Raw genomic sequence first — 16,433 nt, 5'->3', positions numbered from 1 at the left:
AACCATCGGAGCTGCACGCAGCACTTGAGGTAGCCCCTACCCCATCGCAAGCGCTGCGATCAGTTCAGGCTAGAAAACAACTAACTGACATGTTCAATGACGTTTCTATGGTAATTATGCCCATCCATTAAACTCCGTTTTGACGCGCAGACAAGCCTGTGTTCGCACATCCACTCCCCTGTTCAAAAGCACCTTCCCCTGTCACCACCCACAAATGGCGCTATCTGTCACTCAAAGTAGCGTCCAGTCTGTGTACTACGAGCGCACAATTCCTGGCCGCAGTGACTAGTTCACGCATGCGTACTTTGACGCATATCTGCGATTATCGCCCCTAGCGAGCGTTCGCAGCTTAGCGACCGGGTCTGAATCAGGCCCCATGTCTGATCTAGGGGGATTCAATCTTTTCCTGGGAGACATGATATTGCAATTGTTTATTGTAACTATACTCACTTTGCAGCCATGGGCGGAAATGATCCTAAGGTCAGCTGGGACTCTATCTCCACCTTTTATCTCCACCAGATCACCAACCACAACTTCCTCAGCGTTCAGCTGCATCTTCTCACCTTCCCGAATGACTAAAGCTTGCTGAGAAAATAAAGTAAATAGAATAAAATAATTAAAACAAAAATTACAAAGTTTGAATGCATATGAGACACAGTATAAATTATGTTGGGAAAACAGATTATGGACAAGATAAAAGGAAAAACACTGTTTTGCTTTTTATAGCATCAATATATATATATATATATATATCAGAGTCAGCTGATCTTACTTGCCGATACGTAAAAATATAGCAGTAAATAGAATATTTAGTGGCATAGGCCCTGATTCAGACCCACTCGCGAGCGGCTGTCCGCTCGCAAGTGGGTCGATGGTCTGCACTGCGCATGCGCACGACGGAGGGAGCTCCGTCGTGCGCATGCGCGAGACGCGACGAGCGAAGGACTTTCCTTCGCTCATAGTGTCTGATAAAAGGGGGCGTGCTGTCGATGTTGATTGACAGCACGCCCCCTTTGGTGGGCGTGCCGGAGGCGTGCCTGCCAGACGGAGGCGTTCCCAAGGGAACGCCTACCGTCAGAAGCCGGCCCCACTGACATCACTAGTGATGTCAATGGGAGTGATTTTGGCTCTGATAGAGCCAAAATCACTCCTGGCCTTGCGGTTGAGAAACTCAACCGCAGGCTTCTGCTCGCAGTGGCGATGGTCGCGATGGTCAAGACCATCGCGACCATCATCCTGCACGCTCGTATATGCTGTGGGTGGTGACCCACAGCTATACGAGCGTCCAGGAGGACGCTCCATTTTAATGGAGGTGGGCCCTGATTCAGAGCAAGCGCTCTGGTCAGAGCGTCCGGCTCTGAATCAGGGCCATAGTCTGGAGTGGTCCCAGGGGAGTGACCTCTGCTCTTGCTGAAATGTTAAAAACTAATAAGGCATGAGGAGAGTGATAATTAATTAGCGCCCAGAACAATTGAATTGCAAAACTGGGCGCTCAATAATTATCACCCTCTTCTCACAACAATTGAATCACCCCCTATGAGTATTATTTTACAAAGCAAATCAAGATCCACCCAAGGAACATGGCTGCAACCACTAGCGTGATTGAGAGCTTGTTACAAAACATCTCAGAGATAGAGAACAATATAAAAATACAGATGTGCATTGTGGTCACAAAAAGTTCTCTATAGCGATCACTGTGATGCTGTGTGCACTGTATGGCGGTCGCTGTGATGCTGTGTGCACTGTATGGCGGTCACTGTGATGCTGTGTGCACTGTATGGCGGTCATTGTGATGATGTGTGCACTGTATGATGGTCACTGTGATGCTGTGTGCACTGTATGGCGGTCACTGTGATGCTGTGTGCATTGTATGGCGGTCATTGTGATGATGTGTGCACTGTATGATGGTCACTGTGATGCTGTGTGCACTGTATGGCGGTCACTGTGATGCTGTGTGCATTGTATGGCGGTCATTGTGATGATGTGTGCACTGTATGATGGTCACTGTGATGCTGTGTGCACTGTATTGCGGTCACTGATGCTGTGTGCACTGTATGGCGGTCACTAGAGACTATATTTACTGCATGGTTATCACTGTGATGTTGTGTGCACTGTATGGCGGTCACTGTGATGCTGTGTGCACTGTATGGCGGTCACTAGAGACTATGTTTACTGCATGGTTATCACTGTGATGCTGTGTGCACTGTATGGAGGTCACTAGAGACTATGTTTACTGTATGGTGATCACTGGGATGCTCTGTTTACTGTACGGCAATGACTGAGTTCTGGCTGTGTTATTTTATACTATTACTGTACTGCATGGGAAGGTATCAATGTAATGTCAGAGGTAATTATTGATGTTATTTGGATGCAAATATTGTATTTAGATGTTTTAATTCCTCTTTGCTCCCCATAATGTCAAAAGCTGGCTACTCCACTGATAATATATGTTATACTACATCTACTTAGAGAAAACAGGAAAGTGGAGAGCTGGGAACGGGACACAACCACACAGATTGTCCCTTACACACCTGGGGCACCATGTTCTTGAAGGACTCCATGATTTTAGAGCTTTTGGCCTCCTGGTAGTAAGAGAAGCAGCCGGTGATGATGACTACGGCGGCCAAAACGATACCCAGGTACAGCTAAAAGGAAAATGAGAGAGGATGACAATTATAATCCCTATATTTGCTAATATTTTATACTTTGATACGCTCATAGGTAAGTAGTACAGTGCATGGTAACTTCTTAACTTCTGCAAATAAAATGTATAGTGAGTATGTATCCAATTATAATTATACACATTGGGTACATTATTCTGTGTTGCACACAAGTCCAAATATGGCCACATCTCATGATTTCTAGCGGGTGTGGTCCAAAATATAGACATTCAGAATGTTGAGACCAGAATGTTGACATGGTTCTAATTCACAATGTGGACGTGGATGTTGTGTCGACTTGTGAAATGTTGACAGTCGACCTGTCGACATATAATTTTCAACTGATTTGAGCCCTAACTGCAGCCTAAGCCTATTACTAAGAAGGACTGTCGACATTGTGCATTCATAGATAATTGGTGTGGAAAAGATTCCAAAACAAGAGAAAGAAAATTCTGTATAGGGCACTATCAGACAGAATAAATATACAAGTAAATGTTTGTTGGTTAAAAATATGTTTTATTATTAGGTGTAGTGTCAAATTACTAAACTCTTTTCTGTAAGTATCTCTGCACATTCTAAATCTGCCCCAACTGCAGTGCCACATATTTTTGCAAAGGTGCAAATTGCTCATATTATTGCTCTTTATTTGCTCCTTCACAGACAGTGAGGCTTAGGGTGCGAGCTGGTGCCGCTGCGGGAATTCATGCGAGTGTTTCCATATTTTTAAAGTAGCAATCATTTTAAAGGCAAAACCAGCTTGGTTTTGCCTTTAAAATGATTGCCGCTTTAAAAATATGGAAACACTTGCATGAATTCACACAATGGTGCCATCTTGCACACTATTACATAAGCTCCATATATAAAATTTGAGTACATGGGACCTCACCTCGTAACTAGATTTATTTTGATACTCTGACTTTATACAGGGAAACCTCAGCCAAGATAATTTTACCCACTTCAACAATAACTCATTTTCACTAAAGTGCACTCCTGCTGCCTCCGGTACTCGCAGGGAAGGTTTAACAGAGTAGGGGGCTTGTGTGCAGTTTCCGTGCTGGCCCCTCGTCCTCTCTCGTCGGCACATGTCCCGAATAGACTCTGACAGTGTGCCATAGGCTACTGCAGGGGCGGATCTAGATTTTTCTTTTAGGGGGCGGTGTAAGAATTAATCCTGACTCCTCCCATCTTTACTAATTCCTCCTCCTACTTCCAGTCCTGGAAGTGGGAGGAAGAATGAGTAAAGAGGGGAGGAGTTACAGGTCAGGGCCAGTTACAGGTCAGGATCAGTAGGTCGGCGGAGCTGGGGCTGTGTGTTACGGGGGGTCGATCGCCCTTGTCGCCCCCTCCCCCCATGGATCCGCCACTGGTCCAACTGTGCAAGGGTAGATCTTTGGAAAAATGGTGGCCTTGCCATTTTTACAGTAACTTCTGCGGTGCTGTTGGAGAGGTAAGCATCATGAATGGGTGCGGTATGGGCACTTGTGCACTGCATACCCACTGTAGATTCACCAATGAGTACTCGTTTTGCTAACCCCTCTGATCTTGTCTCTATTTGCCCAACGTCAGGTTATTACTTTGCTGTTTGATATTGTATTTCAGTATTTCCAAGCAGTGTTTACAAAGTTATTTTAATTGCCACAGAAATAATTGATAGGTTCATATTTTGGAAAAATAAAAAAAATGGTTTTAACACTGAAATAAACCCCTCCCCCTTCTTATTTGCAACTAAAATACAGAAGTTTCTAAGAATCTCATGCTGCATTGAACCTGCCTGTCCCAACAGTCTATCTATGTACATCACCGATGCCTATGACATCAGGAGAGAGGGTATGAGGGTGTATGGTGACTATGAGAAAACAACACATGTTCTATGAAGTTGTCAGGCCTGTACAGACCCCATGTCCTTCGCCTCTGCTAGCTCAGCATTCACATGCACAGGGATAACCTCATAGCCAGGCACACACAAACCACAGAGAGATAGCATTGAACTGGTCTGCTCACATTGTCACCCGCGGGATCATCCTCTGTCCCCGCCTGGATCCCGTATGCCAAAAAACAGAGAATGGCTCCAAGCCAAAGCAGGATAGAGAATCCACCGAACAGCTGACGGCAAAACTTTATCCATTCGGGTGTGGTGGGTGGGGGGGTGAGTGCATTGGGTCCGTCCCGGGCCAAAATCTCTGCTGCTTTACTAAGTGTCAACCCCTGTACAGACAGACAGACAACAAATATTATGAGCCAGAGCACTTACAGGGGAGAGAGAAATAGGTGTTACTAGCCTTCCACAAATCAACTTTAAATGGGTATTCCTCCTTCATGTAACTTTAATTTGCTGACCACTGTGCACTCTAGTGCAACTTTTATATAACACATTCTGTAATCAGGCAGGGTTGTTTATTATTGTTGCCAGGGGATACGGCAAACAAAGCCTGACTCTGGATAGCACAGGATGATAACCAAATGATAAAGCAAACTGGATAGTAAAAGCTGCAGGAAGTTACATACAAGCCAATCAGTTAAAGTAACTTAAAGATATTTTTTACTTGACACAAAAGATGGAGAAGTCGTAAATTAAATTTTTTTTAATGTCCCTTTAATGAAGTCATTTCCTGAAAATGATGGATCGGCAAGTAAAAGGAGGTGACCAAACTCATTCCTTATTCTTAACGAAACGACTTTAGAAATGTTTTGGTCTCATAATGGACAGAACAGATGAAAGAACTGGTAATAAAGTCATTAACTTTTGTCATTTATCTCAAAAAGTTAACTTTGTAAATGAGATTTTGAAGGAATCTTCATTGGTACAGGGATGAAAGATCTACGGTGTCTAGATAGACAGTCAATAGTTTGATACCAAAAGGTTGACAGGCAAAAGGTCGACAGGGTCAAATGGTTGACATTTAAAAGGTCAGCATGGCCTAAGGTTGACTGGGTCAAAAAGGTCGACATACACATGGTCAACGCAGAAAAGGTGGACACTTCATCATTTTTCCTGATTTTTAGGGTTAAGATGAGGCTTAGGGTTAGGCTGTGGAAGGGGACAGCCAGGGTTAGGAACTAGGGCGAAGGTTAGGGTTAGGTACCAGGGGGATGGTTAGGGTTAAGCACTAGGGGGAGGATTAAGGTTAGGCACTTGGTGGAGGGTTTGGTTTAGGCTGTGAAAAGAGAGAGTTAGGGTTAAGAACTAAGGGGAGGGCTAGAGTTAGGTACCAGGGGGAAGGTTAGGGTTAAGCACTGGGGGAAGATTAAGGTTAGCCACTTGGCGGAGTGTTAGGGTTAGACTGGAGAAGGAGATGTTTGGAGTTAGGCACTAGGGGGAGGGTTAGGGTGAGGATTATGGTTAAAGAACAAAAAAAATGTGTTAACTTGTAATATATTAACAATCTGTGTGTCAACCTTTTGAGCATGTCGACCATTTGACCCTATCAACCTTCTTTATACTATAGATCTTTCAATCCACACCAATTTTCATTATATCAAGCCTTTGAGTATATGAAGATAAAAAAGCATGTGTAGATTTTAATACCATGTTTGGTTACACTTTAAAATCAAGGGCCAGTATGCCAGAATGTGTGATAATATTGGGCCTCTCACCTGCACGCAGTCTGTGTTGTATTTCCGGCATACTTCTTCTATTGACATCTTGTGCTCCGTCTATGGGCAGAGGAAATAAAATGAAGTTAGTAAGATACAGTTCTGAGCTCACAAAATACTCTCACATCAATGCAAGGTCCTGGACAACATAATAGTTTGTCATGTCCCTCTATTCCCCCCCCCTCCCCCTCCCGCCCTACAGCTAAGAGGGGGGCCTGGGGAAGGTACAGGAGGGGAAACTGGTTTGTGCCCTCTAAATGTTATCTCTCCACTTTGCTGCCTATCACAGTATAAATATGCTGGGTGACTTTGTTATTGCGGGAAGACTGGTTTTGATCTGCTATTATTTTATAAACTGGGCATTTAAAACTTTCCCAGCTTAATAAAATAAGGGTACTCCCATGGCTGGTAGAAGCTTTGTTAAAAACAAATGACTGGCTTAAAACTTACCCATCGCCCACACACACACAGAAAGCAGCTGTATTCCTGGGAATGGGGGCCTATGGAATCACTAGGAACCAGTGACATCACTGAAATATGAGGCACACCATAAAGTGATCATATTATGCTCACGTAAAGCCAGACAGCACTCAGAGAACACAGGGGAGCACAATTGTTAAATAAAAATGAGAATGAGGGCACCGATGTGACATAACGTGCACTCAGTCAGTGTAGGCCACCCCTTGCTTAAACATTGGTGGTGTGGCATGTCCCAGCATAGATGGCCAGCTTCCATACAGCAACGCTCTACTACCATCTCTCCTCCACGCCCGTCTCGGACCACTGACTCACTCACCATGGCCACCTCTTTCTTGAGGTCATCCATCTCTTTCTTGGTGGGCCCCTTCCCCTTATGAGGTGATTCGTCATCTTTATTGTCCTGCGTGGTGGCCACACGGTAACTATCTGACCGGCCGTACTGTAAGAAGCAAACAGGAAATTATCAGTAAACAATTCACCAATATGTAAATTTGTTTGTACAGTTTTTTATTCCCTATTGGAGGATCGGGTGGTATCCTATCTCTGCTGGAAGTCAAAACCATTTAGCCTTCTACTGTCCTTATTATTTCTTCTTTATATAAAAAAATCCAGAACCCTAAATCATACACGATTCCTGGGCGACAGACATTGTATAAATGTAACAGAGAACTTTGAATGAGGGGTCTTCAAAACAGTGGCGTAACTTCATCCCAGGTTCCCGGAGGCGGGATAAATGTTGGTGCCCCCCCCAAATTAAAATGTACCACCCCCCCAGCACCTATGCCAGCCCCAGCTGCCGCCCCCCTATGCAGTTCCCCCAGTAGTGGTCCCCTGTGTAGTGACCTCTGTAGAGGTCCCCCTATACAGTGCTGCCTATGTAGTACCCACCAGTAATGGTCCCCCTATGCAGTACCTCCAGTATTTTTCCCTCTTTGCAGTGCCCCAGTAGTAAGGGTCCCTGTAGTGCTCCCAGTAGTAAGCCCCCTGTAGTGCTCCCAGTAGTAAGCCCCCTGTAGTAAGCCCCCAGTAGTAAACTCCCTGTAGTGCCCCCAGTAGTAAGCTCCCAGTAATGCCCCCTGTAGAAAGCCCCCAGTAATGCCCCCTGTAGTAAGCCCCCATAATGCCCCCTGTAGTAAGCCACCAGTAAAGCGCCCTGTAGTAAGCACACTGTAGAAAGCCCCCAGTAATGCCCCTGTAATGCCCCCTGTAGTAAGCCCCTGTAATAAGCCCCCTGTAGTGCCCCCTGTAGTGAGCCCCCTGTAATGCCCCCTGTAGTAAGCCCCTGTAATGCCCCCTGTAGTAAGCCCCCTGTAATGTCCCCTGTAGGGAGCCCCCATAATGCCCCCTGTAGTGAGCCCCCTGTAATGCCCCCTGTAGTGAGCCCCCGTAATGCCCCCTGTAGTAAGCCCCCGTAATGCCCCCTGTAGTAAGCCCCCAGTAATGTCCCCTGTAGTGAGCCCCCAGTAATGCCCCCTGTAGTGAGCCACCAATAATGCCCCCTGTAGTGAGCCACCAATAATGCCCCCTCTAGTGAGCCCCCCCCACCCCGCGAGCGCACACACATACAAATAAAAAAAAAAAATACCTGAAACCCCCGCACCAGTGCTGCTGCCTTCCGTCCCCGGCGCCCTCTCCTCGGAACTATGGGTGTGGCGTCATGATGTCACTCCCATAGTGCATTGCGGGACCCGGAAGCGGAGCTCAGGAGTGAGCTCCGTTCCTCCGGCTACCGCCGGGGGAAAAGAGGGAGCCGGGCGCCTGCTGGTAACACACTCAGCGGGCGCCCGGCAAATAGGGGGTGCGACCACATCCCCCGTATTGATGCCGCTGGAGGTGGAGCGCCGATCAGCTGTGCTCCATCTCCATTTCAGTGCCCGGAACGGCCCAGGGTACAATGGAGCCAGGTGCCCCCTTAAGGGCTGGAGCCCGGCGGCAAATAACTCCATTGTCTCCAGGAGTTCCGCCACTGCTTCAAAAGCAACAAGATTACACAACCATCATAAAGAATGACATAAAATAGATGAGAGTAACAGTAAAACCAGGGATTGCGCTCAAGCAAAATGAGATATAAGCTCTTATGCACAAAAAACATGGATTAGTGAACCCTAAATTAGGTAGGAGAACTGATACTGTACATCTATATTCAAGAATATCACTGGCAGCTCCTTTATATAAAGTAAATTCTGCTTTAGACTTAGTGGACCTTTAAAGAACAATATTATATTGCAGAATAGGAATTAGATCCCCAAAAGCAGATAAAGCCCAAACAATCACAAAAACAGTGCAACTAGTTACATAGGACCTGATTCAGACCCACTCGCTAGATGTGATCGCTCGCATCCAGCGTATGCAAATTTGTCAAGGTGACGACATGGGAAGCAATCGCTCGCCAAGGCATAAGCACACCCACTTTGGCTGTGCGAGCGATCGCTCTGTGTATGCAGACACCCATTAGCGTATGTAGAGACGCCCACTAGCGCACGTCATCTCCAGGAAGTGTATTAAAACATTGGTACATCGAGCACCATCGGAAGCGAACGCAGAGCTTGTGGTTGCCTTACCCTGCCGCAAGCACTGCGAGGACATCAGTGTAAGAAACAGGCATGTGACGTGTACTATGACGCTGCCTGTTAATTATGCACGCCTTAAAAACGGAGTTGAAACACCGAGGCACGCCTGCATTCGCACCTACACTCCCCCGTAATTAGTGTCCAGCCCCTGTTACCACTCACAAACGGCCTCTCCTGTCACTCATTACACTGGGCTGCCTTTGCTAGGTGAGCGAGCGGGCTGGGATCACACAGAGTAGTTCGTGCAGAACGAAGCATGCGCGAACGCAAACCATCGGGCCGCTTGCGAGCGCAAAGCGCTGGCGAGCGGGTCTGAATGAGGTCCATAGTTCCTATATAGCTTTATCTGACTATCTGTAAGAAGCATAAAACAGCTAAATGAAATACATTTCCAATAACTATTGGCTAATTGCTTAAAATATAAATTAAGGTCATTTAATAATAAGCAGTGGTGATTGTTATTTCTTGATATTCCATATATTACTGTACGTATTTTTCCTTTAATACAAAAATATATACTTTTTATATAGAAATGATGAATGCTTAGATCACACTTCACGCATCACAAATCAGGCAAAGCGCGGCAAAATTATTCAAAGACGCGGGGTGAAAGGGATGAGACAAACCCTTGGAGATGGAGAGACTTATGTTAATGTGGCATGGGTTAGGTCCGCCGCTGGTCTACCTGAACACGTCATTGACCAGTAACCATTACATTGCATTGCTTGATGACCATTTCCAGCCCTACATGGACTTCTTGTTCCACCACAACGATGGAATATTACAGCAGGATAATGCACCGTGTCATCAGTCCCAAGTTGTCTAGAGTTTTGACAAATGGTGTGGCCACCACAATTACCCAACTTGAACCCAATTGAGAATTAATGGGACATGGTGGAGAGGTCCAATTGCACCCAAAATCCTACACCTACATATATCAGGGAGCTGTGGGAACCAATCCAGCAGCATGGGGCAACATCTCTCCAGAGTTCCTCTGTCCATTTGTGCCACGTCAAGTTGCTGCACTTTGCCAGGCTAGAGGAGGTCCTACCGTCTTACACAATACTAGGCACCTATCCCATGACATTTAGCACTTCAGTGTAATTACAGATAAGCCGCCAATTCCTGCAGTATAAGTGAATCATGATTTGCCTTCATCAATCAGGACTTAAATACCTTTTTGCTCCAATGCCAACTTGTGTAGATAGCTGTTATTTTAAACCATGCAAGTCAAGTACAGTACAAGACTAGAGGGAACAGGACCATTTTCTATCTGGGAATAATCTTTTAAGTCAGAACCAACTGTCTGACTGACCACCGTTCTCATAATGACATGCACAGTAAGAATTGACAGCAGGCAGGAAATCAGAGAGCATACCGTGTAGTGAAACAGTAGCACAATGAGAGTTTCACACTCATCACTGAAATTAGACAAGTGTTATATCTGGGTGCACACAGAGTTTTGGGAGGTTGGAATCAGATACTGAAATGGTCTTATAGCATACTGGTAGGCTTAGCCCTAAACAGTAGTGTGTTTGTTGTTTGTCCTCTGTTTAAAGTGCACAGGTTGGAAACACCAGGAGAAACAATTATTTAATGGAATCAGTATGTTTCACCCAGCTCCCTGCCCATCTCAGGGTTCAGAAGCACCCAGCTCCCTGCACATCTCAGGGTTCAGCATCACCCAGCTCCCTGCACATCTCTGGCATCAGCATCACCCATCTCCTGCCCATCTCAGGGTTCAGAATCACCCAGCTCCCTGCCCATCTCAGGCTTCAGCATCACCCAGCTCCCTGCCCATCTTAGGCTTCAGCATCACCCAGCTCCCTGCCCATCTTAGGCTTCAGCATCACCCAGCTCCCTGCACATCTTAGGCTTCAGCATCACCCAGCTCCCTGCACATTTTAGGCTTCAGCATCACCCAGCTCCCTGCACATCTCAGGGTTTAGCATCACCCAGCTCCCTGCCCATCTTAGGCTTCAGCATCACCCAGCTCCCTGCACATCTCAGGGTTTAGAATCACCCAGCTCCCTGCACATCTTAGGCTTCAGCATCACCCAGCTCCCTGCACATCTTAGGCTTCAGCATCACCCAGCTCCCTGCACATCTTAGGCTTCAGCATCACCCAGCTCCCTGCACATCTCAGGGTTTAGAATCATCCAGCTTCCTGCACATCTCAGGCTTCGGCATCACCCAGCTCCCTGCACATCTTAGGCTTCAGCATCACCCAGCTCCCTGCACATCTCAGGGTTTAGAATCATCCAGCTTCCTGCACATCTCAGGCTTCAGCATCACCCAGCTCCCTGCACATCTCAGGCATCGGCAGCACCCAGCTCCCTGCACATCTCAGGCTTCAGCATCACCCAGCTCCCTGCACATCTCAGGCATCGGCAGCACCCAGCTCCCTGCACATCTCAGGCATCGGCAGCACCCAGCTCCCTGCACATCTCAGGCTTCAGCATCACCCAGCTCCCTGCACATCTCAGGCATCGGCAGCACCCAGCTTCCTGCACATCTCAGGCATCGGCAGCACCCAGCTCCCTGCACATCTCAGGCATCGGCAGCACCCAGCTTACCGCCTCAGAACCATTCACATCAGCCTCCTGCAGACCTTAGTTTGTTGGTAAGCATGGAATGTAAGCTCTCACAGACAGGGTCCTCTATCTTACATCTCACACATGTCCAATCTCCATCTCCTTCTCGTGTTCCTGTCAAGCCTTAAGATGTATTGGTTATGTACTAGAGATGTGCGCACACCCCACTGTTTTGGTTCTAATTCATCATCGTCTTTTGGCAAAACCACCCTTAAGTGTTTTGGATTGGGTTCGATTTTGGATTCCTTAAAAACCGCTAAAAATCAATTTTAAAAATCAACAAAACAGCTAAAATCATGTAATTTGGACCGGTTTACATGCAATCCAAAACTCGAGTTTTGTTTTTAAAGCCAAGCTCCGAACTGACAGCTGACCCGAGATGCGACTCTGTTCGGCTCGGAACCCCAAAGTGATTCTGAACTGCATCTCGATTCGACTCGGAACCCCTAAGTTGGGGTGTGTTTGCATTTCCAGAAAACCAAAAAAACGAACCGCACATCTCTATTATGTACAGCGGCTGCTCCTACCTCAATTTACCAGGGTCTGCCGGTCTGAAATGTGCACATGCGCTGGATCGCGCAAATTAGCAAGCAGGCTTCTAGGTGCTGCAGCCTCAAGTTGGAATACAGGGTACCCATATAGCAGAGGAGTGGCTTCTCTTTGAAAGTGCTCTCTCTTCTAATTGCAGTCCGTACTGGCAGTCCCAGGGGTAGAAAACACCTCCCCCTGGGACTGTGTGTCCGGCTGCTATTAGCAGGGAGCTCTTCCAATGGGAAGTCACTGGCACTGCTAGACAAGTCCCTGTAGGCTGCGGAAGTTAATGGGTGTGCTGTGGCCCTGCAGCCCCTAGGTAAAATCCACCATTGGTTCTGTATGTGTTTTGATTAAGCTTTACATCATTACATAATTAATGATTACATCATTTCCTCTTATTCTGCATAACTGTTATGTTCATGCCTGTCAGCCTGTGTGCCATGTCTTATAACTAATTCTCCTGCCTGCCTTGCTAATTGTTTGACATCACATTCATTCTTATTTATCCAGCCTACTTGTAATTATCATGTATGTCATTTTGTCATCTTGTACGCCTCTGTCACTCATCTACTCTGTGGGTTATAGTAATGATTTGTACTTACACTTAGTTATCTGGTGTGTATTGTACCTATGCTCTGTGATTATAATTGTTTTATATTTACCCCCTTATACAGATCTGAGGACACTTTATACCACCTTGTAAATAAAAAAATATAACTAATAATCTTCAGTTTCATACACCTACCCTCAATACGCCATGCCAGCGTGAGAGAGCCGCCATGTCACATGCCACTCGCTTATGCCAAGTGTCTTTTCACAACTTTTTTGTCTGAAAATGCATCTAGTCACAATCGAATGCTTCAGGAGACTGCCATGATTAATCTGATGTGTGACATAGATATATAGATATGGGATAGATAGATAGATAGATAGATAGATATGAGATAGATAGATAGATATGAGATAGATAGATAGATAGATAGATAGATAGATAGATATGAGATAGATAGATAGATAGATAGATAGATAGATAGATAGATAGATATGAGATAGATAGATAGATTGATAGATAGATAGATAGATAGATGGATATGAGATAGATAGATAGATAGATAGATAGATATGAGAGGTAGATAGATAGATATGAGATAGATAGATAGATAGATAGATAGATAGATATGAGATAGATAGATAGATAGATATGAGATAGATAGATATGAGAGATAGATAGATAGATAGATAGATATGAAATAGATAGATATGAGATAGATAGATAGATAGATAGATATGAGATAGATAGATATGAGATAGATAGATATGAGATAGATAGATAGATAGATAGATATGAGATAGATAGATAGATAGATAGATAGATATGGGATAGATAGATATGAGATAGATAGATATATATGAGATAGATAGATAGATAGATAGATAGATAGATAGATAGATATAGGATAGATAGATAGATAGATAGATAGATAGATATGAGATAGATAGATAGACATGAGATAGATAGATAGATAGATAGATAGAGGATAGATAGATATGGGATAGATAGATAGATAGATAGATAGATAGATAGATAGATAGATAGATAGATAGATATGGGATATATATGACATAGATAGATAGATATATAGATATGAGATAGATAGATAGATAGATAGATATGAGATAGATAGATAGATAGATAGATAGATAGATAGATACAGTGCTTAAAGTGGTCCTAGAGAAGTGGTGGAACTCACCCCTCCCCACGGTGCTTATCATGCAGCAAAAAAAGGGGCGTGGTCACACAATAGTATCCCCAATTCAAATTACGCCACACAGTAGCACAATCTTATTCACATTACACTGCACATAGGGCCTGATTCAAACCCACAAGGTTACGTTTGCATGCTGCCATAGCCACAGTAGTAGTGACCCTAATACACATAATGCCCACAGTAGTAGTGCCCCTTATACAATGCCCACAGCAGTAGTGCTCATTACACATAATGCCCACAGCAGTAGTGCTCCTTATGCATTTGCTGCTGTAATGGTAGTGCCCCTTATGTAGTACCCACAATGGTAGTGCCCCTTATGCAGAGCCCACAGTAGTGGTGCCCCTTATGCAGTGCCCCCAGTAGTAGTGCCCCTTGTGCAGTGCACCCAGGAGTGGTGCCCCTTATACAATGCCCCCAGTAGTAGTGCCCCCAGTAGAAATGCCCCCTGTAATAGTGCCCCCTGTAGTAATGCCTCCAGTACTAATGCCCCCTGTAGTAGTGCCCCCAGTAGTAATGCCACCTGTAGTAGTGCCCCAAATAGTAATGCACCCAGTGGTAATGCCCCCATTAGTAGTGCCTCCAGTAGTAATGCCTCCCGTAGTAATGCCCTCAGTGGTAGTGTCAGCAGTAGTAATGCTCCCATTAGTAGTACCCCCATTAATAGTGCCCCTTACACAAAAAAACCCCAGTAACAATATTTACCTTAAGCCCCGCTCCTGCATTCGCTGCTGTCCATCTGCGCGCACACTCCACGGAACTATAGGAGAGACGTCATGACGTGTCTCCCATAGTGCACACTGTGGGAGCCGGAAGCCGGAGCTAAGGAGTGAACCCCAGCCTCTGGCTGCTACTGTGGTGAAGGAGCCGGGTGCTCGCTGGTAACAAAATTTCAGCGGCGCCCGGCATTTCCCTGTGGACCTGGGCTGACAGGCTTTGTTAGGTGGGCCGTAGGAGGCGGAACTGGTTCCATCTCCTAATAGAACTGACGGAACACAGTTCCGTCCCATTCCTGCCCACTTTAACCCCTGCATAGATAGATAAATAACATTGGAAAAGGCAGATCCTTATAAAATACATAGAAAAAGTCGAACCCCCAAAAAACACATCGAAATAGCTGGTGAGAGAAGAGCAAGAAACAGTTTGGCAGGAGAGAATTTTTTCCCATCTTAATTAATAATATTAGCGTTTGCCTGCAGCTTTGCTCGCGTGGATGTCTGTTATTGCTTAGCGGAACAAATTTTACAAAGACAGTAGTGGCATCTATTATTGTAATGCGACTCATGTATACTGCAACTTCATGAGTCAAGATAAGCTGCCTGATTAGTGCTTAACATATAGTTGAATTTTCCTGCAAAATAGATTTTGTGATATATATAGAGTTAATCAGTCCAATATAGAAAGGTGCAATATTTGAAGAAAATGCAGTGAAGGACAATGAAGTTTTTCAGCTGGCTGTGTCAGATCTGAATCTCAATGACGATATCTTACAAAGTGAAAAAATTGGGCACACTATCAAGATTATAGAAGCTAACAATCCAAGCTGTCCAGGAAGGGGATAAATAGAAGGCACTCCATAGACCTATCTCTACTCCTGAAGAAGTCCTTAAAGGACGAAACGCGTTGAGGCCAGCTGACCCAGGCTCTCTTGTGTTTTGGATACATATTTATGAGGACTGGGTACCTTTCTAAAAGATAAGCACAACTTTTTACTTTTTGTATTTTTTATGTGATGTCTCCCCTTACCGTGTAACCCAATAAAACAACCCTATGTTCAAATATACAGATGAGGGATCATCTGTATTTAGCTCTCATATACTGAACATATATGCTCTATAGAGGGACGGAAAGAGGGCACTAGGAGTTACGTGGTGGCTGACATACTACAGGCTATTAAAGTAGCACTATCTGGAATGCAGCCTCTATATGTAATTATACTGCTACTAATTCAAAAAATACTACACTATATATACTTTCTCTTTCTTATGAGGCCATTTAAGCTCTTTATAAGGTGATCCAGCAGACGACATCCGACTTAACCCTACCAGTGTGGACCATTTATCCTCTGGATTCACAGATAAGCCTAAAAGATTTTATTTGTGGTACGCACAATTATTTTTATGAGCACGAGCTACCACTATTTTAAATACTACACTATTAGGCGCATGTCTTCTTAAACTTTTTATCAGAATCACTCCATCCGGTAGCCAGAACAGACCCCAAGAAGAATGCTTC

At 45.0% G+C, this 16,433-nt stretch overlaps 1 protein-coding gene across 1 annotated transcript in view; it reads right to left on the bottom strand.

The window, feature by feature from the left end:
• ATP1A3 (ATPase Na+/K+ transporting subunit alpha 3) overlaps nucleotides 1-16,433 on the bottom strand; it is a 103,791-nt gene that overhangs the window by 49,061 nt on the left and 38,297 nt on the right. The window contains exons 2-6 of the mRNA XM_088453193.1: nucleotides 7,051-7,173; nucleotides 6,255-6,314; nucleotides 4,662-4,865; nucleotides 2,532-2,645; nucleotides 451-585 (exon numbers count right to left, since the gene is read on the bottom strand). Coding sequence (XP_088309319.1) covers nucleotides 451-585; nucleotides 2,532-2,645; nucleotides 4,662-4,865; nucleotides 6,255-6,314; nucleotides 7,051-7,173 — 636 coding nt within the window. The remainder of the gene's footprint in view (nucleotides 1-450; nucleotides 586-2,531; nucleotides 2,646-4,661; nucleotides 4,866-6,254; nucleotides 6,315-7,050; nucleotides 7,174-16,433) is intronic.

This window comes from Taudactylus pleione, unplaced genomic scaffold, assembly GCF_031769625.1.
Source record: "Taudactylus pleione unplaced genomic scaffold, aTauple2 ptg000572l, whole genome shotgun sequence".
NCBI classification, from domain to species: domain Eukaryota; kingdom Metazoa; phylum Chordata; class Amphibia; order Anura; family Myobatrachidae; genus Taudactylus; species Taudactylus pleione.
The sequence above is the reverse complement of the archived record's forward strand: the minus strand, read 5'-3'. Positions and strand labels throughout refer to the sequence as shown.